At 43.7% G+C, this 24,293-nt stretch overlaps 1 protein-coding gene across 1 annotated transcript in view; it reads right to left on the bottom strand.

Moving 5' to 3' along the window:
- LOC140917759 (synaptotagmin-like protein 2) overlaps positions 1-24,293 on the bottom strand; it is a 69,335-nt gene that overhangs the window by 17,220 nt on the left and 27,822 nt on the right. Inside the window, exons 3-12 of the mRNA XM_073361243.1 lie at positions 20,349-20,500; positions 14,542-14,653; positions 12,454-12,547; positions 11,932-12,013; positions 10,219-11,337; positions 8,632-8,730; positions 6,628-6,719; positions 5,746-5,847; positions 3,646-3,815; positions 1,439-1,541 (exon numbers count right to left, since the gene is read on the bottom strand). Coding sequence (XP_073217344.1) covers positions 1,439-1,541; positions 3,646-3,815; positions 5,746-5,847; positions 6,628-6,719; positions 8,632-8,730; positions 10,219-11,337; positions 11,932-12,013; positions 12,454-12,547; positions 14,542-14,653; positions 20,349-20,500 — 2,125 coding nt within the window. The remainder of the gene's footprint in view (positions 1-1,438; positions 1,542-3,645; positions 3,816-5,745; positions 5,848-6,627; positions 6,720-8,631; positions 8,731-10,218; positions 11,338-11,931; positions 12,014-12,453; positions 12,548-14,541; positions 14,654-20,348; positions 20,501-24,293) is intronic.

Here is a 24,293-nt window from a genome sequence, read left to right as displayed (position 1 = left end):
TCATGATAAAGTCGTGAGGGTTGGCAACATCTCAATTCTCTGATTTTGGGGATTAAGAAAGGTTTTAGCTAATTGCCACTTTTTTTGCATTTGTTTAAAGGAAGTTTGTAGCCTCTTGTTCTTGCAAAAAGCCTTGAAAGTGTAACCCAAACAACGGGGATCGATACTGGCCACTGATTTTTCCAAAAGATCTGAGGTTATCTGCAAGCTACCCCTTCTCCTTCCCTATCCCGCTCCTCCCCAGACTTTGCGGTCTGTAAAACACTCACGCACAAGTCCCTTGAAATTTTGGAGGATCCCAGACCTATTTATGCAGTGGGAACAGTGCCACCCTGGACATTACTGATGGCACAAAGGTCACTACCACAGGCTCCCTCCAGGCCAGTACCTACGCATGAACAGGGTCCTTTGCTAAGCTGCCAGTGTTAAGAGCAGAAGGGAACCAACAGATCTAGTCTGCTTTCCTGTATATCACAGGCCAACAGCACCAGCCAGCACCCCCGCACAAAGCCCAACCACTGAAATGAGACCAAAATGTGATAGCCCACAGGAGACTAGTCTGTTACGTGCCACAGGCAGAGAATAGGAGGGACCGAGGTGCACCAGTGCCTGAGGCTCCTGTAATAGCAGGGAAATGATAAGGTGAGATGAGGAGGGGCTGTTAATAGCCTGGTCTAGTGGACACACAAGCCTGACAGCTAATGACTAGAGTTTTCATCCCAGTTTTGACAGGTCTCACTCTGTGGTTTTGGTCAAGTCACTTAACCTGTCTTAATTTCCTCAGTCCATGAGGGTTTAATAATAATTATTACAGTTTCCACGATATGCATCTGAAGAAGTGAGCTGTAGCTCACGAAAGCTTATGCTCTAATAAATTGGTTAGTCTCTAAGGTGCCACAAGTCCTCCTTTTCTTTTTGCGAATACAGACTAACACGGCTGTTACTCTGAAACCTATCCACCTCATAAAAGTGGATGTGACACTTAGTAGTTACTGTTTATAAAGAACTAACATTCACCAGAATGCACACAGAGAGTTAGTTTTATCCAATGTTGCTTTTGTGAGCTGTATAGGCCTTCTAGTTATCTATCCACATCACAAAACCCAATATAGTATCCTTGCTGGCAGCCTCACCCTAGAGGTCAAAGCATGAATGCGCATGGTGGCTGGGTTATCTTCTCAGTCATAGATACTAAGGTCAGAAGGGACCATTATGATCATCTAGTCTAGTAATGGAGATAGCCTGCTTAGACCAGGGCTGGGTGACATTGCAGGGAACACCAAGCTTGAGGGCCACATCCAAAGGGGTTAGGAGTACCCACAATTCTGAGTTAAGTCAACAGGGGCTTGCAAGTGCTTGGCACTTCTAAGGACCAGACCCTGGTGTTGCCAGCAAGATCTAGGTGTGCTAGAATAAAGCTAGTCAAAAATGTCCTTACTCTTAACACTTCGTTGTAAATGGGATTCACTGTTCTCTTCTTCACCGAGGTTTTTCTCTTGCCCATTCTAGCTTTGTCTGGGAGCAGGTAAGTTTTGACATACCTGGAAAAAAAAGAACTCCAGCTGAGTAACATTCCACACTGCCATGCTCCAACAAACGGGAGATTTCTGAATGGTTACATGGAATTTATGCTAACAAAAGACCTGTAGTTGACAATCTGGAACCAAAACTAAGAAACCGGTTAGAATATTAACTTGGCTTCTGCATGAAGTTATAAATCGTTCAGTGGAGATGGATGAACTCTAATGAAACCAGAAGAAGGTGGCTCCCCAGCCAATATGTAAAACTGGTAATCATTTAGAAAGCATTAAAGACCATTTTCTGTAACAGTAAATGGGGTAGTGGATCAGCTGTCATACCATAAGATATCTGTATGTGCAAGATCGCAGTGACATTGTGCAAGGGTGAAATAAGAGAAGAGAGCAGGAGAGGTGGGATGTCTCAAGGGGACTGAGCCTGTCACCATGTTTGAGTCCGAACTGCGTTGGTGGTAATCAGAAGCTATCACCGTCTGAAACCATCCAATTGCTAGTGGAGAAACATCCACATCAGAAGAACCACCATTACAATTAGGACCAAAGTGCTCTTTTTTAGGGATTCTCCATAGAGAGGCCAAGGATTGATAAGGCACAAAATGGACACAGGAGAATATACCCCAAATATACTGTGAAGTTCCATCCTAGACAAATGCTCTATTATCTGTATTGATCTCCAGCAGGCTTAAGGTGAGGGATGTAAGGTCTTCTGAATGCTTTATGCTTTGGAAATGCCTGTCTAGCCTGTCATGCCAATATAGTGTTTGGAATTTGCCTGAGAAAGGAACTACCCTTTTGCTCCCAGAAGTAATACCTCCAGGTCAGGATTATGGCACATAGGTGTGAGGGAAATTTGTAAATTATTGCTTGGGTGACAGAGGATGATTGCACAGATAGGGTACTGGATTAACGGACTTGGGTTCAATTCCCAGCTCTGCTTCAAACTCCTGGTGAAGTCATTCCGACTCTGTGCCGCAGCTCCCCATCAGTGAAATTGAGATTAATAATTCTTGCCTGCCTCACAGGATAATTTATTAATGTTTGCAAGTCATTCAGATACTATGGCAATGGGGCCACATATGCAGATAGATTTCCTTTCAGTGTATGGGGCACCTCTACACCAGAAGGAACGTACACTAGGTTCAAAATTTGCTACTGCAGAGTATTACTTGTGCATCACACCAAAAGCGTTTCTTAAAATTTCCCCCTCCCCCAAAATTGTACTGTGGGTTTTGTCCTACGCTGTAGATCCAGAAGACATCCACTGAAGGTCCTATAAAGGTTAAAAGGGAGATTATCCTTTTCAGCTTCACATGATGGAGAACCATCACGGACATCCACAAATATGTGTTTGCAATGTTGTGATGGAGTTTTTGCCACTACATGCCAAAGGTCTCTAGGAACCAAAATAAACAAGAGTCTGATCATAAGGAGTATCATGCACCCATCTAAGTTCCCTCTAAGCTGCACAACAGTCTATCAAGCAGGTGAGGAGAGGCACCTCTCCCCCAGACACAGCCTCAGAGCTGCTGCGGCGAGAGAGGGCTGGGGGGAGTCCTCTCTCCCTGCTGCAGCCCTGGGGCAGCTTGTACCCCAAACACCTTATCCCTGGCCCCACCCCAGAGCCCACACTCCCAGCTGGAACCCTCATCCCCTGCCGCACCTCAACCCTCTGCCACAGCCCTGAGCCCCCTCCCACACTCCAAACTCCTCAGCCCCACCCCTGCCACACATCACCACCATATCGGTGCACATAGCAAAATTCATTCCGCACATGGATGTAAAAAATTAGAGGGAACTTTGGCACCCATATCCCCTATTGTCTTCAACAGGAATTCCAGGTGCTCAGGCCCTGGTCATGACCAGGGCCTGAAGTTTCAAAATCCTATTCAAATTTAAGTCAGTGGCAAATCCCTTATCGATTCCAGTGAGTGTAGGGCTGGCAGCCAGTAAGGCAGTACTGCCAAGCCAACGGGAGAAATCTGGAGGAGGGAGGGAGGAAACCAATACACTTCTAAACACAAAACGTTAAACAGGTAAAGCAAGAATCCCCTAGGGAAAATAATCAGGCAATTTAGAAATAAAACCAAAACAAATAAGCCTCACTCACGGGTCAGATCTGCCTTTCTTCTCATCCACCACAGCCAGGTCCTTGCACTGAGAAACATAAATCTGGAATTCTCGGTTTTTCTCATCATAATCCAGAGCAAACTGAACAGTCCCTTGTGCATCCACGCTCCCAAAATCACCACTGTAGACGCTGAGAACGCTACCACTTACCTGTCCAGGTAGAAGAACAAGGTTAGTGCTAATAAGGTAGGCAGCCTCATTATGCTGGGAAAAGCAACAATTAAAGTACATTCACAGCAAAACACGCTGTAAAAACTCTGTACTTGATCTTAGCTGGCTCCTGGGTACCAACATAACACTGGCCCAATTCATGTGACTAAGGGCTGTGGGATCAAGTCCTTGTGGAGTGTGGGCAAGGTGCAGATGGGAATACTCTTTCAGGGCCATGCTATTAAGTACTGGATGTCTGAATTCACCAAATGACACAGAATTTTTTTTCATCCTGAGACCTCAAAGCGCTCTGTGAGAATGAGGGTAGCTGGGTCTCTTGACCATGGCGGACCGAATGAGCCATTTTACCCCAGCACACAACAGGACAGCTGTCTGTTATTCTAACCCAATGTCACCATTGGGTTTTTCAGAAAAGAAATAAGTTGAGACTACCAGAACTCCTTGCATGTAAATCTACAGTTATTGGGCCAAATCCCAAAGTTCCTTACTCAACGGTTATACAGTTTTTCATTCAGGTTGATTCCCACTGATGCCAGGGAATGCCCTACCTGAGTAAGGACTGATGAAAAACTGAGCAAGAACCTCAGGATTAGCCCCATTGTTATTACATTGTTGAAGCACTCTCAATGTGCATGGTGCTGTACAAAAGAGAGGCAAACAAAACCCCTGCCCTGAGGAGCTGATATACCATGAGATACATTCCTTTGTGTGCCTGGTTGCCAGGACTGCACATACAAATTGTGCATCTGCACAGAGAAATGGATAGCTAGACACCTACATAGTCTTCTGCACTCACAAACACTGCTGTGCAAATGCTCACTGGCTTTGGGCCTCCATTTAAAAAACAAAAAACAAACAATAAAACCCCCACAGCCCATCCCATTGCCTTCAGTAGAAGCAAGTGATTAGGCAGAAATAAAACACAAGCAAAGGTGTAAGTTCTATTACACCAATTACTTCGATTCATTGAAGGCATATGTTGATGGCATTGCAGGATACAAAGCAAGTCATTAACCTTCCCAACACCCCTGGGCAATATTTCACTGTCATTTTATAGGGAGTTTTCCCTGTTATTCAGCCTGTCCTTTCTCCCTTCTTGACTTCATTTCATTACCCCTCAGGAATCCCCTAAATATTTCCTCTCAGTTTTTGGAGCCAAATTCACTGCCCTAATAAAGTGCTGCACTGGCTTACCCCAGCAGAGGGTTTAGAGTTGGATTTTCTAAAGCACCTTAGTGAGTTAGACACACAAGACCTGTTGAAAGCTCCTGAACTCAGCTGGTCAGTTTTTAAAAATCCCACCCAACATACCTTCCCCATACTCCTCTCTTCACCTAGCTAAATATATTTAGATCATGTAATCTTCCCTCAGATCAGTTCCCTTAGTCCCACTTTTATTGTGCTTCTCTGAACTCCCTTCAATTTGTTGACAACGGAAAGATGGTCTTGCTGTTGGGGCACTGGACTGGGACTCAGGAGATCGGAGTTTGGTTCCCAGCTCTGTCACATATGTACTGTGTGTCCATGAGCAAGTCACTTAATCTGTGCCTCAGATCTCCAGCCATAAAACCAGAGTAATAATCCTTCCTTTCTCACCACATCGTCAGTTTTCTCTATTTAGACTGTAAATAGCTTGGAGCAGAGATTGTTTCTTATTCTGTGTTTGCATAACACCTAGCACAATGGGACCTTGATCTTGGATGGGGCCTCTAGGCACAAACTATAACATACATGCATAAATAATAAAAAGAAAATACAATCGCTATAGTGATCCTCCTCCTCCTCACAGTAACACAATACCCAGAAATAATGGGAGACTCCAGGTGCCATAGCACCAGAGCTAAATGCAGCGTCACTGCATCCTACCGCAAAACCGCTTTTTAGCACGATGAGCCCATTAAGTACCTACCGAAGAGACTGATGCCATGTCAGAGGAGTGGCTGCCAATGCTAGGAGTCTTTTTGTGTCTGTTAAACTGGAAGCTGATTTCTGAAGCAGTGTCCGATTCCGTCTGTGCAGAAAGTAACAGGCATCTTTAAACACTGCGGTGCGAGCACTCTGAAGCACTATGCACAAAAACCAATAGCTCAGCAGACTCCCATTAGACGCAGGTTAGAAGAAGATTTAAAAGGAATGTAGTGCAGGGAGTCTCCTCAGGGATATTCCTTGTGTCCGACTGAAAGATCATCATTAATTGACAACCAATGGAGCGGCATGCAATCTCCCTTGCTGAAGAGATCACCACAACGTTATGGCTTGGGGGACAATGACCAAGGAGAAGTCCTGGGTATCCTTCAGGACTAGTTCTGTTAAAAAGGATTTTTGATTCAATCTCCCAAACCTAAGGCCTAGTTTAGGATTATTCAGGGCTGGCTTTAGGGAAAATGGCACCCTGAGCAAACTTGCATTTTGTCATCCCAGGGCCCCACTCCCTCCCCAGGCTCCCCCCAACCCCAGCCCCCACTGCCTCCCTACCCCACCTCACCCCCTATCCTCACTGCCTCCCCAGGCTCCCCACCCGGCACTCGCTGCCTTCCCCACCCCGTTGCCCCAAGCTTCCTTCTGAGGCCTCGCACCCTGGGCCTGCCCTGCTCCTTGCTTCTTGACCACAGTGCCCCACTGACCACAGCGCCCCATAAGGCCAGCCCTGGGAGTGCTCCAATGTCATCTCCAGAGTTTATGGTTCAATCAACACTTAAAGAGAGCATTTGCAACCATGTATTTTACTGAGATGTTAAACATGTTAGTCATGTTAAAGTTGGTGGAGTTTGGGTTACACGCACACCCCTACCTCAGATAGAAGGACGGGGGAAGATCTGCTCAGCTCTTTGGTTCGTTGGGGCTCAAGAAGTTGATGAGTTATCATTTGCGGCTTATTGTACGCTGTAGGTACAAATGGGGGAAAAAAGGCAACACGTTGTCCTATAGGCTGAGGCAGGAAAACATAATGAGGACAGAACCAGTTTCCATTAACTGTGGCATATACTGTACATAGGGCTTGGGATGACCTAGGGAAATGATCTTGGAAGTCACTGGAGTTCTACCCACTTACTTCACATCTGAATTTAGCCCTATAAAATTGAATTGTATCCCTGAAAATAGCTCAGAAAAGTTAGCTAAAATGTATTTCAATGAGTTTTCATTATATTTTTCAGAAAGTGTGTAAACTCCCTCTAGTGGCTAATTTAATTTAAATATTAGCCTAAAGAATTGTGTGTCACTTACTGTCTTCAGTCTGAACAACAACAGTTTATCTCCTTGTTAATTTAGGATAGAATATAAACACAAAAACAAAATTATTGATATTTTCATCTCAGTGTATTGCATACAGTATTCACGGTTTGCAAAAAATCACTAAGTATTTGTGCCTACAATTTAGGAGTTGTATACGCTCTCCTTCCAATACTTTTGATAAAAACAGACAGATGTTTATTTTGAATCCAGCTTTCTCTTTGTAATTATGTAGGTACCTGATCCAAAGCCCACTGAAATCCATGGGAAGAATCCCATTTATTTCAGTGGGCTTTGAATCAGATCATAAGTTATCAAATTCATTATTATGATCTAATTTGATCTTGATGCTGCATGAGATATGGGGGAAAAGTCATCTCACTTCTTAATTATTGTTAAGAAGAGTGATGTTGGTCACGAACATCTAACGACAAGTTCTGCTCCCAGTCAACGAGTGTAAATCAGGGAAACTCCACTGACTTTACTCAGTTCCTCCTGCTTTACACCGGTGTAACTTGGAGCAAAACTTGGTCCTGAGATTTTGGTCAGTCTTCAAATACATGGTATGCACAGATTCTTATTCACATTAAAAAACCGCCAGTTACAGCGTTGGCACTGACTAGCTGGTTTTTCAGAATATGTGGCAACATCTCATGGGGAAGATCCAAACTCCAAAATTAAACAAACAAGGGGGGGGGCGGGGGGAAGCCTGTTGTGTTTTAAAAATGTACCACATTAAAGAGAGAGTTAGGCATTTAAACAACCAAGTTAAATAAAATCATTTGATCCTTAACTTCTCTTTCCAATAACTAACCCCTTTCTAAAACAATGGGCTTGATTTTAAGATTATACACACACAAAACATTTCAGTCATGAAGGCCAATACACCCCACCAAGCTACAATGATCAAAGGGCCCAAGCACCCTCTCAGTAGTATAGAAACCTACATGTCATTTTTACCTCTAAACTGGAGTAAACACAATAAGCTGCTGATTCCAACCCTCCCTCCAGGTTTATTATTTTGCAAACAAATTACATCAAAACAACACTACATAGTTGGTTTTGCTACCTTCAGGGCTTATGGCTCTGAACAAAACTCCATAGCAATCTTAAAATAGAGGCTGAAATCCTGATCCTCTGTGCAAAGGCCAAATAACTGAGTTGTGCAGCGTGTAGGGACCTGGTGCAGCCAGTCTAGAACCACTACTGCAGCATCACCTCTTCCAGCCTCTCCCAACACAGAAACTGCAGCCAGCAGATCCGTATTCTGCCATAGTCCCAACCCCATTATGCCACTGACTGGACTGCAGTGCACAGACAGCCAAGTTATGGCCTTTTCACCAACCCCCTGAAGCTCCCAAGGTTTCACCTAGAAGAATGTATGACAAGCCAAAGATAAACATCAATTTGGTTAGAAGTTTACTGGGTGTGAATCGGCTTTCTAATTTGATGATGAAACATTCTTTGCTTAGTCCCTGTACAAGAACCCAATGGCTGCAAGATCCAGGCCGAAAGTCTGAGCTTATGAAAACGTACAAAAAGAGGAAAGACAGACATTACTCACTCTCACTGGTTGTGTAAATGTTCACCATGCTTTTGGCTAGATTAATGCTATTCGCTCGTGCCAGAGCCATGGCAACAGGGGATTGATCCCCGCCTTCTTCTGAAATAAAATTAAACACCAAAGCACCAAAATAAGCAAATGAATAAAAATAAAAAATAGATCCAGGGCTTGTGGGTCTCACCGTCAGCATGTTAATTAAATAACTAGGACACTAACTGGATCAAATAAAGGAGGAGATTGAAAAGCACACATGGCAGTTTAGGCATCTGACTCTCATTGACTTTCAGTGGGAGGCAGGCATCTAACAGCCATTTGTGCCTTTGAAAAATCTCCCCCAAAACAAAACAAAAATGTATCTCCATCATGGAAAAGGCAAACGATAAAAGATTAATCTAGTCCCCAAAATAGACCATCAAAGGCACAAAGCTTCCCACACAACTCACACCACCTGGCAGGCTCATTCCTGTGACAACAACATGTAGACAAAGAAATTTAAATATATCTTTGAAAAATTGCCTGGTACCTACATAGAACACTTCTATTAACTGAAAGTGCAATTTGGTATTTCTATGTTGGGAGAAATAGGGACTAAGCCATGACGTAGCAACAATACTTGCAAATAAGGGTAGGTGAAGTTTAAAGAAAATGTTTTTAACTAGATCTTAACTTGGTACTGTTCTAGGCCATGATAAAAGTAGAAGGTGGCTAGGGAGCCTTCCACTTCTGTCCATAGGAAGCCAGCCCACGTTTTAAGAAAAACAGCTCAAGTATTGTTTTTCCACCTTCCATTACACGCTGGCACAATTCATTTTCCTTACATGCCTCAATGGGTGCTGCTGGGGGGCAAACTCACACCTCAGGCAGTTAGGTATAGCAAAGCAACATTACCATGAGGAGGAGCAGGGTATAAAAATCCAGAGAGATGAAGAATGGCAGTGCAATTAGTTGTGGCTGCAATTTTGTGCACAAGTTTAATTGTGGATAAAATCTTGGAGGCCTGAGAAATGCCCAAAAGTCATTAGCATCTGAACACTCTTTGGTGGCCTCAATCCAATTCCTGGTCTCCATATCACCAAAGCAAAAACTCCAAATAACCACCGCATTAAATTAGGCGCCTGGTGTCTGATATTTCTAGCAACACTTCAATGGGAAGAACAAAAGTTTCCTGTAATAAACCCAAAGGCCTTACACAAGGACATGCATCCCGCTGGGTACCGAATTAACATGAAATCTCTGGGTAAAAGCTCTCTAATGGCACCCTCCAGAGAGAGAGAGAGGGAGTGGAGTGAGCAGACAGACTGAACTGTCCTCATCCACAGATTAGGTGACTCCAAGTCAGAGATTAGGTCCATTGGTGGGGTGATGTGTGGGAATTGTTCAGTACTATTGGCCATTCTACAACAAACCTGTGGCCAAACAGAGGACTTGTGAGTCTCCAAAGCTGTTATCCTGGCACATTTCATAAGCACAAAAACTTTATGCAGGAAGTAAAGGGGGAGGGGAAAAAGGGCCTTCAGGAAGAGAATATGCAGGGAAGTAGGAAAAAACCTACTTGTTCATTGGGGATGTAGTTGGAGTTCTCAATACCTGAGAATACAGCTGAGTCAGTTCCTTGAATCGCTTCTCTCTCCGTGGCTGGTTCCTTGGACATTAGGTTTTCTGCAGGCTCACGTGTCTTAGCCTCAGGCAGCTCTCCATTAGTTTCCATGTTTTCTTGAATGCCCAAATCAGACCTTTTATCCCTATCACTATCACTGTCTGAATGTACAGGTTCTATTAATATCTGAATCCTACTCGCCAATGAGTCCACTTTGCGCCTGCTTTCTTCAGGCATGACATACTCATCGGCAGGCGTTTCTGGTTCAAATGTGCTGCTGGGCCCCTCTTTCGTGGGCGATTCTATTTTGATTGAAGGCACTCGCACAGGCAGTTTGGATCTCCTCAAGCAGCGTTGTGCCTTTCTCTCCTCCTCCTGCCTCCCATTACTTTCAGTCAATGAATTATTTCTAGCAACCACAGCCCCTTTGCTCTTGCCATACGTAGATCTGGCCATAGAAGAGGCCGAGACCTTCCTTGAATGGGCTATGTAGCACGGTTCATCTTCACTAGAAGAGAAGGTTACTGTTCTTTTGTAGGGAATTCTGGTTTTCATGGAGACATTGGACTTTTCTTCACCATTTTGGCTTTGATTAGACTGTACAGAGAGAGAGCGACTCAATATGAACGGTCTCCCATTTGACTCTACCACGCTGGGCTTTTCAAAGGACTCCTCTGAAACATGACCTGCTACTATGGTATCAGCACCTTTCTCCCAAAAGTTCCTCAGGTTCTTGAAATGTTCATGATCTAGGCCGATTTCCTCATCTTTATGGCTCATGGAAAAGATGGTATAGTTGGCTCCTTGCTTCAGAACCAGATTGTTGTCTTCCTCTCCAGACAGAGATTTTGAGCTTTTAAGTGACTCTCTCTTTGCGTGACTGCCCTCAGTCTGCTCTGTGGGATTCACAAGAGTCTCTGACCTGAACAGGCCTTTGCTTGCTTTCCTCTTGACTGGTATCTTGCTGGCAATATTAGTGTCTATGGGGGGAGCTTTCTGCATTGCTGGGGTGCCACTGAGCACATCAGGAACCTCCACCCCAGAAGAATAACTGGACTGAACCATATCCTCTTCTGAGAGCTTGGCAGGCAATGGAGGTACATCATGACCTACAAAAACAAACATTCACAGCCTATTCCAAGAGCTCAAACAAAACCTCACCAGAAGGTTTGTGCTACAGCTGATTAAAAAGAAAGGGAGAAAATTTTGGAGAAGTGCCCAGTATTCCTTCCCTCCCCTTTCCCCTGCCCTCAAATTTTGAAGTTTCAAAAACAAAAAATTCAAAAACCCACCCAGCTCTAGTTTGTCCCCGTGAGGCAAGGTAAGCAGCACTGCTATCACAGCTTTGACCCTATTTACATATTATTCATATGCACTATTTGTGATGCCCTAATAGTGTGCTTAGTGCTGTTCAAGAGACAGAAGACCGGTCCTTACCCTGAGGAGTTTACAAGCCAAACAGACAACATATGACACACTGGGGGATCCAAAAGAAGATTTAGTCATAGGGTTTCTCTCCCTGCTTCCTGTCTTTGACATAATGTGCTAGAGGGTTAATGTTTGTGAGTTTCAGGAAACCCATTCCTAGGTGCTGAGGTAAGAACTGCCCTTCATCATACATACCAAACAATGCTTTGTACCTAGATGCCTTCTATGCTGCATAATAAAAGTCATATTGCTGAATAAACAACAAAAAACCCTACCTTTTTCAGACAGCTGCCAGTTGTCTGTTGTACTTACTCCAGCGTTGCTCTCTCCTGGCGAGACATCATTTACACTCCATCTCTGCAGGGAAAATAAACCCCATCAGTGTATATGAACTGGCGAAACATCTGGGTCTCTCTCACCAGATCAATTTTCTGCCATTGTAGAGAGGTCAGGCATTGGTGCACCTTAGTACATCCTGTTCTCTGCTTATGGCACATAATCGTTTAGTCTCCAGAGGGCTTTAATACTTTAGTCTAGTCTAGGTTATTGGGCTCAATACAGGGAAAGCTGGGTGCGGCTTAGTAATTTGTGATACAAGGTCAGACTAGATGATTGGGTGGTCCCTTCTGGCCTTAAACACTATAAAAACTGGAAAGACATTGTCTTGTATCTCAGCATAAACACCACGCAGCCTTCGGAGCCCTTCAGGTCTCTCGCTAAGCCGGTAGCAATTGGCATAGGCTACGTACCGACCCCAAGGATAATCAAGCAAAATATATAGGTTGCGTGTACACTACCTCATTTGATGAGGGTGGCAGTATGACATGTCTTGGTTTTGGCTTTGGCCAGGTTTTATGTTCCTCTGAAGAATCCAAAGCAGTTGTACTGGATCTGCAGAAGATGAGAAATGCCTTAGCAAAGATGTAGATTCCAACACCTAATATGAAGGCACATTTTGTGGGGAGATTTTTCAGGGTCACCTAACCTTCTTTCATGCCTGCTCAGTTCTGTTGAGCTACTTTTGTTACTTTCATAGTGTGTCTGCTTATGCTGACACCTCTCTGCTCAGATTATCCAGAATCAGTGGCTTCATTTATTTCCTTCATAAGCATTTGGAATGACTTGGTGCATGATAAAGGGCCTGACCCTCGACTCTGGGTTATACTGACAACTCTCCCATTCCAGTCAATAGGGCCTCTAGAGACGTCTCTCAATAAAAATAGAGGGACAAATCCCCAGGTTTCCATGGGCTCAGATTTTCCCCTTCTGCAGGAAAACCTGAGGGAATAAAAAATTATGGAGATTCCTCCAGTGGAATCTCCTTCCCGATATGTTCCATTGGAGGGGTAGGATTGGCACTGATGCAGAACAGATGGTGGGTCCATCTCCTAAGACCCTCATATTTCCTAGCTGTGTCCTGAGGAGTCGCAGGAGACCAGAGCCATCTGTGAGAAGGCCTAATGCCACTGCACTGGTCTTTGTCAGCTAGCCCTCCGTCCCTCCCTACCACCTGGCACTGAGACTTCAATGGAGTCACTCTGCCGTGCCTTTCCTAGCTGAAAACTTTCCTGAAACCTCGTCTTAAATGGATGCATCAATGTGTATTTCCTCCCACCCCTCAATGCCCACTCCTTCCCAGCCCAGCCAGTGCAATCTGCTGCTCAGACATGGCTCTCCAGACATAATGCTGCCAGAGAGGCAGATGACCTTTTCTGCACAGGAGAGGGAGGCCCTTCTAGACCTGGTTCTGGGAGGCACTGGCTATGATTGGGCCCCCAGCTCTTCCTCATTTCAGTCCAAAAGCTTAGTGGGGTTTAGACATTTATACAGACAATGGGAACAGCCACAATTATATTGGACAGGATAAAAACAAATCCTATGGAATACAAATGCTTCAAGGAATAAGTCAATTGCTAACTGCCTGCAGGTTAGGAAGAAGCTTCCCCATGACCAGGCTATGTGATTGCTTGCCCCTTTCTTGGACAGTTCTGGCCAACATCAAAGACAGCACAGTGAACTTCCTGACTGCTAGTCAGATCCAATACAGCAATTCCAGTGTTCAGGTTTGACTCCCAGGGGACTTTTGCCCAAATGAGGACCAGGAAAAGCAGAGTAAAACCCTGAGGATTTGGCCCAAATGAAATTTAAAGAACTTCTGTACTGGCAAAGAAAGTACACAGAGAACATCCTTCTGCAAGGAAATGCTTTTAGACTGTGTCCTTTATTAAACAATCCCCCTGATAAACTGAATTGAGCATGGCTGCATCGCTGTGCCACATGTTTAACAATTCATTGCCTTCCTGTTTCTAAGAATGATTTCTTATTTTGCTGACCGAAATGCAAATGAGATGGGAGCAACAAACAGAAATGCAAATATTTTAATGGTTTATCCAGAGCTTATTAATACTAAAGGCAGTCACCACTTTGCTTGTACTTTGATGGAGCATTTTTGCCCAATCAAGCTTCGATGAGGCATACTGAATTGTTAAAAGGGGTGGCAAGGAACTGCCAAGAAATGAGCAATGTTCCCAAAACAGCTTCTTTTGTTAATGATGCTCAGCTGAAAAAAGTTAAACAAATATAAAACCACCATTTATCTGAAAAGTTATCAATAATATTCTGAGATTGGCTATTGCTGCCTTTTTGCTGGCCCCCTATCAAATCATGCAGGAAAAGCCCTGATGGAATAAACACATTACCAGACATTTATTAAGGGAGGTTAATATCAAAATACTTTTCAAAGAATTGTTAAAGATATCCCTTAGTAACCAAAAGTTCAGTTAAAGAACCGGGATCTTGCTTGTTACGTTTAATTTTCATGAGCAATAATGGAAAGTCTGTGCAGCCAATATGCAGCACTGAAACTGTTGTCCTTTGTCAGTTACCTCTCGGCTCCCAAGTCAGGAGTGAGTTCAGGGAAGAGAGGACTGGTTGCGTCTGATGGCAGTGAAGCTGCTCTGCCTTCCAGGCTCTGCCGGATGTGTTCATTAGGTTCATCTATTATATAACAGAGGGGATTGGGAAATGACATTTAATTAAAACTGTGACAGCCGCTATGTTTTATTTTGGTGCAAGCAAACACTTGTTAAATGATTCATACCAGAGCTAAACTGTGAAATTAACTCAGGGTAATTGATTGAGAGGCAGGCTGGCCGGCTCTCCACTCCCACTCTCCACTCCCACACTCTCGCTCAAAAGATCTGCCAGTTTCAATGGTGGTGGACACACACACACACACACACACACCCCCCTTTCAAAAGCAGCATTGTCAAAAGCATGTCCCAGTCCCCTGTGATTTGTCAGCGTAAACAGACCTGGCTAACAACTCTACTAATGACAGAAGCAGTCAAACCAGCTATAAACCTTAACAGGACACTGCAGTGGTGGTCAATAAAGTTAATCCATTCCAGGATTTGAATTCAGCTATTTCCTGTTTTGACTCAAAGTCATCTGTTCTTGGCAAACAGAGGAGGCGGCCAATCGAGTTAATAAAAGGAGATCCCTATTGTTTGTACTGGCACAGGGCTAAACTGTGTCTTCTGAGTTTTATTGAACCAACCGACAGGAAAAAAAACAAGAGAAGACAGTAACATTTAAAGCAACATGTCAGGGTACAAAAGCTGCCTTAGAAACTCAACTGTCAAATATATCTACTGTACAACAAAAAGGGTTAAACTCTCAAACAGGGATGAAAAAGTCAACTTGTTCTGAGCAATAGAAGCTACTTGGTATCTTAATATATTTATTCACCAGCCAGCAAGGTCTATTGCACAGAGACAATGTACCTGTTACTAAACCTGCCAGCACTCTTTAGATTATATTGTATGAAACAGACCATGCAAGGGTTCCTGTTCAAAGGCCCGATATACCACATTACAAAATGTGGTATCCCTGGCTGTTCAGCTATTGGTTTGCAAAGACGTGGGTCAAACAGCAGAAAAAACTCTCTATGGACAGGTTATGATACAGCTGCTTACTGCATCCACTGGGATTATTGCACCTTCCTTGGAAGCATTTGGTGCTGTTCACTGTCAGACCAATCACTGGACCAGGCAGATGACTATCCAAGCCAATATGGCAATACCTACATTCCTAAGATCTGAAAAATCTGTGCATTATCACATGTCAAAGATTCTGCAGGCCAAATTCTATCCTCACCTGCATCTATGTAACTCTGTTGTCTTCATCTGGGTTGCACAGGTGTAAATGAGGGCAGAATATGGCCCCTGCAATTGGAATTTAAACAACAGTTCTGTTGGTGATGTGCAAACCAGAACTTTCCTAGAGAGGATGTGGTTCTGCCATTCTTACAGGAATGGCGTGAGCAGATATAACCCACATTCAGTGGCCTGCTCCCTGTAGGTAAGAATGTTCCATTTTTACACATGCAGTGCCGTGTAGCCTCACCCAACGTGTCTCTCCATTTTTACATAATCTTTTTTCAGAGAACGGCACAAGTAGTAGCATTTAAATGTACCAAGAAAAGCCACAGAGCTGTGACGTGGTAAGAAGTCTCCTGTTGGCTGGGCACATGCTGAGAACTGGCAAATGACAAGCAGTGTGTGTAAAACCAGGCCGATGGGCAGAAGCAAGAGCTTCCTCCTCCTCCACCCTAAAATTCTTGCACGTGAGATAGCAAGACAGAAACAGGTTACTGTTCTGGAACCAGAAGGAGAGGGGGCAAACACAAAAACCTCTCACATTTATACTTGGCCTATTCAAGCCATGAGAGGCCTCGACAACTACAGTTGCATTCATTTTGCAACTCACAATGAAACCCATCGCATTATATTTGCACTGTTGCCAGCTGAGGACTCTGAGGTCTTCATGTATTCTCATACCGACCATCTAGATTTCTCCCTCAAATCAACAGTCATAATTATTTTTTTTTAATTACAAACAGGTTGTCAGGGTATTATAACCCATGAAAGCCAGTAAAGTGGCCTCGGTAACTTTAAGAACAGATACAGTGAGAGGCAAGTTGCACCCTGAATTAACAGTTGTTCAACCAGTTTAGCTTGCCTAGCTATTTCTTTAAAAGAAAAATGCATAGGTATGGCTTAATCATATGGCTCTAATGCTTCAACTGTTACATCAGCTATCCTTTCCTTATTGTGTTAAAATATAGACCTGCATTTGACACAAGATGAAATTGTACTATAGGGAACCATCCTGCATTGGCAGGGAAAAGAACTGGCTGCTCAAGTAGGTGTTTTGTTTGTTTGTCGTATATTGATTGTCACAGGATAAAGAACAAAGAAATTATCAATAAATTAATGAAATTCCCTAGTCTGAGAATAAGCTAAAACAGCTGACTGTAGGCACACACTTACCATCACATTCCTCCCAGGATTTAAAAACTAGTTATTATCTCCAGGACCTGGGAAATTCACTAAATGCCAAGCTATAATATATATAGCTATATATAGTCTGTCTCCTTTAGGTCTTTATGCTGCTGCCAATCACCACAGTATCAGAGCATCTTCCATGTCGAACAGTAATACTGAAAGTCCCCAGAGGACTACATGGAGTCTCTGGCACTTTTCCTTTGGAGTCCAAACTCTGCTTGTAGTAGGGCTGTTAGGAATTTTTTAGACTTTAAAAATTTCCTCTTCTATTTTCCTTTGGTAGCAGCTAAGGATAGAAGGGACTTCAGTGTCCAGCTGGGTAGGACCTTTCCAAGTAGAGGTTCTCTCTTAATAAACAATGCTCAGAGCTTTAAATCAGGATTCAGAGCCCTAGACTCATAGAAGCATTGCACTAATCTTGTTAAATGAACACCTACCTCTTCCAATCAGACTTAAGAACTGACGGCAGGGTGAACAATTCTGATCTCCAGAGGGAAGAATAAAGGTTGGCAAGACAGCAATTGAATGCCCTTATCTCACTGATTTCGGACTCCACATAAGCCGTAGGGTATGTCCCATTCTGAGAAAGTCTAGTCCTACTTACTTGCACGGGCCAGGTTCTGCTCTCAATGACACCAGAGTTATTCTGGTGTAACTTCATTGACAACGGAATCACACCAGTGTTGGTGAGATCACTGTTTGCCACTTACAGCTGAGAGCAATTGGCTAATACATTAATACACAGTAATCTGAGAGGGGAATTTAGCATCTGGCTACTACTAAAAGAAGCCTTTAGTAGAAATAATGGCTCCAGTGCCTGACCCATAACCTACAGAATGGCAGTGGGAAGGTTAATAGGAAAAATTCTATTTGGAAATAATAAAGTCATATGCTGCTCCAGTGATTTGAAATCAGTCGCAGATTAGAAAGAGAAACAAGGAGGAAGGGGAAGAAAGAAAATGGGAGAAGGAAGAAAGGGCAAAGTCTAACCACAATAATACACAATATGAAAGTTTAGCAGCATTTGCAATGTCCTGTTTAAACAAATATTGATCACACTGCTCAAAACACACAAGCAAAGACACAACCTTTGTGGAGTCTGAAATCGGTGAGATACGGGCGTTCAATTGCTGTCTTGCCAACCTTTATCCTTTGAGATCAGAACTGCTCACCCGTCAGTTCTTAAGTCTGATTGGAAGAGGTAGGTGTTCATTTAACAAGATTAGTGCAATGCTTCCATGAGTCTAGGGCTCTGAATCCTGTTGTAAAGCTCTGAGCATTGTTATGAAGTGAGACGAGAGAACCTCGACTTGGAAAAATACAAGACATATGTAGTCTATGGCACTTTTCCTTTGGGGTCCAAACATCCTTGGTGCTAGGGATGTTGGAATAGTGCAAAGGAAAGAGCAACCCCCTCTCCTGGAGTGTATCAAGAAGGAAATGCATAAGGAGCCCAGTATGGAGAGTAGGTGGATATGAAGTCAGATGGAGCAACACGATAGATAATTTCGAAAAATTGGAAGGTGACAACCTGGGTTCTGCAAAAGAGCAAAGCACAAGTATATCACTGAAGACCTTGACAGCTCTAATCAAAGATTGCCATCAGGACCATGGCTTCCTGGAATCTGCTGGAGCCAATAATTAATCAGGCATGTCTGTATATCTGTGATTTCCCACCCTAGCAAAATAATTAAATCTGCAGATTGCACAAGACTGGCATACAGTCCCACAGCGTTTCTGCCTAGTCTTACTTGGCTCATATTCATCAGAACTGGATGTGAATCATCCCCAGTATTATTTTCCCACAAGTGTTCAGTAAAAAGTGCCAAATGCAGGCTGGTTATATTTGGACTCAATGCACAGCCCTACCCATCTCACAAAGGGCCACACTATTCTCTTCACTGCCCTTAGCAGTCATAGGAGATTTGTTCTGTTCCATATACAATGATGAAGTTATACATGCGTGTCATATGAACTACAGTGCATCTTGGAATTAGTGCATGGTCCCAGACACACCCTTGCCTTGGTGCTAGTCAGACATTTTCAGCACTGCCTCAGCATACTTTGTTGTTCCCTTGTAAGTGACTAGACCTGCCGAGTTGCCTTGTCATTCTCTTGTTAGAGGGGCAAGGATTCCCCCTCCAGCAGAAGTGGCAGAGAGCACGAGGAAGGAGGCAGCCATCCATATGGAAGCCCTGAGGCAACTCCCTTCCAGCTCGCTCCCTGCCATCTGAACCCCACAAATCCCTCTGAGGGATGGTTCACAAACTGGAGGAGGAACCTTAGCAAGGTAATAGTGATGGCCACAGTGCTGACTTACTGTGCTCTGTAGAGTCCCACGGGACTGAAGTGGGAGGGAACAATGCCATGAAGAGCAGCCATCACTTCCAGCCCACCCCTCACACATCTGAGCCCTGCCGGGCACCAGAGCGTCTTCAGGGTTGAGGGAAAGAGAGGAATGATGCCAAGGAGGAAGCACTCATCTCTACTGAGCCGAGAAGCACCAGGACTCTGTCCCCTCTACTTGGGGAAGTGGAGAGGATAAGCTGGTCCTAACTCACACTGACATTACATTTACTGCATACATAACTGTAGATTTAGACTGTAAACTCTTCAGGGCAGGGACTGTCTCTTGATATGCATTGTGTTATGGTGCCCTGATCTCAGCTGGGACCCATAAATGCCACTAGAGGAATAAATACCTTACAAAAATCCATAATTTAATAAGCAGGGATGGTGAGGTGGGGAGATGTGGAGAAACCATGCCACTAATCTTGGGTTTCCTCGGTCTATCTAACAAACAGAATACAGTACATTATTCCCATTCTCACTACTCAGTCAAAGTGAAATCACACCAGAAACAGTAAAGCACATTTTCAGGTTGTGGTAAAACAGAAGGTCTTCAGCACAAGCCACCTGCCTCTGGTCCCCACTAGCTGTGTCTGGAGAAGGCACACTAACTAAGCCATTTCTAAATGGATTTCCTGTGGGGCCTTTGGACCCAGTTTATTGAGGCTGCGTTTTTATGGTTAACAGCAGCCCAGTGCTGAGGATCCAAGTCAGGTACTATGGACCATTTAGTCCTAGCTACTTCCCCAAAACAGGGATCAAGTGCACTTGATCTCTGCAGCAGCGTAAATCTCACCTGTAAGTCCTAATGCAGATCGTTGTATTTCCTAGTACTGAAAACAGTTCACAAAACCCCTGTTGGAATGTAAATGTCAAGTATACAAAGGCTAGTACCCCAAAGGCATGGCACCTAGGAATCACACCATGCAGTGTCTGGGGCTCACCTTTTTCTGGTTACCAGCAGATTGCACAGTGATGCGCAGTAATGTACTTACTTTCCAGTTTCTCCTTTTTCTTTCTAATGGATGCTCGAAGCAGGTCTGGCCCCTCTAATTCCTCTTGAAAACGTTTTGCCTTCACTTCATTAAACCATTCACCAGTCACAAACTTTTTCTTCTTTTCATCCTTGAGAGAGCCTTGTAATCGTCTAAAAATCAAACAAAGAAAAAAAAACAACAACCCCCAAACAAGTGATGCACTAAAAATACACTATATTCACAAATATTTTACTGATGCTGGCCAGAAGTCATGTAGGAACCCTGACTCCAGCCGACTGAGCTCACTGAGACTTTACAAAGCCTCACAAAGTATTCTCAACACCGGTTTCAGAGCAGCAGCCGTGTTAGTCTGTAACCACAAAAAGAACAGGAGTAACTGTGGCACCTTACAGACTAACAAATTTATTTGAACATAAGCTTTCGTGGGCTACAGCCCACTTCATCGGATGCATAGAATGGAACATATAGTAAGAAGATATATATATACATACAGAGAACATGAAAAAGTGAAGAGGCTAATTAATTAAGATGAGCTATTATCAGCAGGAGAAAAAAAATTTTTTTCTCAACAAAGTATCCAAAACCTCACACAGTATCCAAAACACTCTGCATGTGAAAGTCAGATATTCTTAGAGGTTTTTTTTTATTTATTTAAAACCCAGCCTAACATGGGATTTTTCTAATGTATTTCCAAAATGGAAACCTGCTGATAATACTAATACTTTTCGCCTTCCATATGGAGGATCTCCAGGGCTCCTTTACAAACGTTATTCCCACCGCACCGCACCCCACCCCAAAAAAACCTTTCCTGTGAGGTAGAAATCACTTCAACCCCACTGAAATGTGGCCAGGATGGATCACAGCAGCTGATTTAAAAATTAAGGACAGGAGGTGAAGAATACCACACCCAGATGAACAAGCAGGGGAATTTAGGTGGGCTGAATATAATTATTTATGAGGGAATTCAGGAAAGACACTGGGCTTAAAAAAAACCTCTGCTCTTACTAAATGTGCTACAGTATCATGCGTGATTGCAAGGGGACAGGAACCTGGTTTTACAACTCAGCTGCTTCCACCTGCCTAGCCAGGGCACTGGTTCAGTTCTGGTCGAGAGGGAAGAGTGCCATTCACTGAATCACCAAAAACATTTTCTGCAGCAAGTGCATAATCCTAGATGGTCTCCCATTCAGTTACAGACCCACCCTATTCCTGCTTAAATTGTGGATTAATTGAGATCACAGCCCAAGGGAATACAGCTGCAGGTACATCACATTTAGATGTTCTAATACTGTAGGCTTCTGTGTTTCCTGTTTAAAACTCACCCAATCAGTATTTTACTCACTGGAACATGCTGTAATCTACTCTCTCTCCAATTTTATAGCTGTCTGGCCCAGCCAACTGGTGACTATTCAGTAGTGCCTGTCCATAACTAGTTAAGACCAAGATTACCATCCCTTCCATCAGGAAATGCATATTTTAATAAAACCTCTGTAGGCAGCAGGGTAACTTATATACATGGGCAGCAGGAGAACAATTATGGACCAGCTGTTGCCGTTCGTACTCACAGTGAGTAAACCTTTACTTCTTGAGTTGTCCCATTCATTTCAATAGGATTATCTGCAGAGCAAGGGTGGCAGAAGCTGGACCCATATTGGGTGACACTTCTGCACACCATTTTTTAAAATACAATCGACAGTGAAACTCTGTTTCCTTATGGTAGTTTCTTTAATACTGGAAAGAGGATAGAAACACAATAAATACTTTTATACTTTTATAAACAAAACAACAGACTAAAAATCTGATACTTTTGTCTTGCTTTTGTGGAAGCCTGCATAACTACCTTCAAAGACTAAAAATCACTGTGTTACAAACAGAAAGTCAAAGCGTGATGCTCACAATATGAGCAACAATGACTATTTATGAATGAGATTTAAGATGTTATTAAACAAACACTAAAGGGCTGGAGGTGCCTGCTCTTAGGTACACAGGCCATGACCCTGCATGGAAACACTGTTGAGTTTGAATATGGTGTTTGGTGCAAACACCCTCCGGACACAAAGGGATGGGGTATAAAGGCTTAAACAAACAGCAGAACTTTGAGGTCTCTTTCAGTCAACTGAAGCTACTCTCTTTATCCTAGGAGATGTCTAAGAGGGTGAAGGATGGTGTAGCAACTTTGTAGTTTCACACCTTAAACAAAAATCTCCAGCCCAGTGATGGATGGTGACCCTTGACCAGGGAAGCACAAATCACAAAAAAATAGTTATTTCCACAGCTGCACAATGTATTATTTAATAGCTATGAACAGCTTGCCTTATTTACAGTGAAGCAGCAGCAGGTGGACCTGGAAGCTGGAACCACCCGTGTTGGTTCCTCAGGCACATACATGTGGCCCCACCCCATGGGGAGGGAGCCAGAGGGCACAAGCCTGGGCTGCAGAGGGCAGGGATGGGGCCTAACTGCTACAATCCTGCAGTGGCCTCACCAAACAGTGGTAACCACAGCAACGCCCTTATAAAGGGACTCCTAGGCATGGTGAGCTGCCATAGTGACAAGGCAGCTTTGCGAGGCACTAGCTATACCAAGATTTGAGCCTCACGCAACACTACACTCTTCATACTTTCTAACGTTGTATTCTGCTACCGGAAAGTGAGAGTTGTGACATTTAAATCAAATCACAATTGGTCCTCAAATCTGCATATATTTATCCGTTAAATTTAAAAAAAAAACTATGTAAAATGTATTTTGTAACTTCTGGGAATCCTTGGTTAGGCTGTGCCTCACTTGCTGGGCTGATGAGCCGCCCCTGCTCCAACCATATGTGACAAGCTAGTGCATGGTGACAGCTGGCCCAGAAAGGCACTGCAGATCCAAACTCCCTGTATGACAATCCTTTTCCATTGAGTGGCCCAAATTTTCAACCAAGACTTAGCCAAGTCTCTCTTTTCATGTCTGCTAATGAATAGCTGCCACAACTATAAGAAACTGGACAGCTCACTTGATTAGTGCCAGTCAGCTAGGCAGTAAGGGGGCGGGAGGGGATCACCTTGGTCGGTTGGCCTGGAAAGTCAGACGCAAACAGGAGTATTTGTCCCAGGGGAGATGCAGTCACCATGAATGTGTGAGCTCCCCTGATAGATGAACATTATATGTGAGGCCTTTCCCGCCATGAGTTTCGACACTCTGAAGTGCACAGAGATAAGAGCTGGTACGAAGAGCTAGGGCTGCAATTTACCTCTCAAAAGGGCTCTTTGAGGAATTGATTGGCTCACCCAAGCTCTTTCTCACTATCAAATATTCTATGGTATGAACTGGATGAGAGACTGACTGAGCATGCTCCATGGGGCTGCTATGCTTCCCAGGCATTGCAAACGTTCCGTGACTGAACATTCCTATGCAGCATGGCCAGTCACATCCTCCCAGTATATATTGGTCTAAGTGGAAATAGCTCAGAACATGAGACTGAAGAAAGCAGACAATGGGCCTCAGATTTTCAGAGCTGCCAATAAAATTAAGGGAAACCCAGTGGCTATTTCCCCTGCTCAGGTTAGAAAATCCCAGCATTGTACTTCCCCCATTGACTACTTCAGTTCCTTCCCCACTCAAATGCAAATATAGATGGTCATAGACAAGAAGGAGGGAGTGAACTCTTGTAGTGAGATCAAAGAACTGGGATCTACTTTAAGCTCTGCCCAAATAAATCCTTCAGGAACTTGAGCAAACTCTTTCAACTCTCTGAGCCTTGGTTCCTATCTGCAAAATGGCATCGTAATATTTTCCTTATGGGGCCACTGTGAGGCTAAATCCATGAATGTTTCTGACTCAGACTGAGGGCCCTATAAAAATCCTATGTATTGTAACAAACCTGTGGTCACCCAAGAGTTGTATGGTTATCAGTGTTGCACACCATGGCCATTGGGAACTTCATGATGACAATGGGGA

This window comes from Lepidochelys kempii, chromosome 9 (assembly GCF_965140265.1).
Source record: "Lepidochelys kempii isolate rLepKem1 chromosome 9, rLepKem1.hap2, whole genome shotgun sequence".
In the NCBI taxonomy this organism is placed as follows: Eukaryota; Metazoa; Chordata; order Testudines; family Cheloniidae; genus Lepidochelys; species Lepidochelys kempii.
This window is presented reverse-complemented; position numbering and strand designations above follow the sequence as displayed.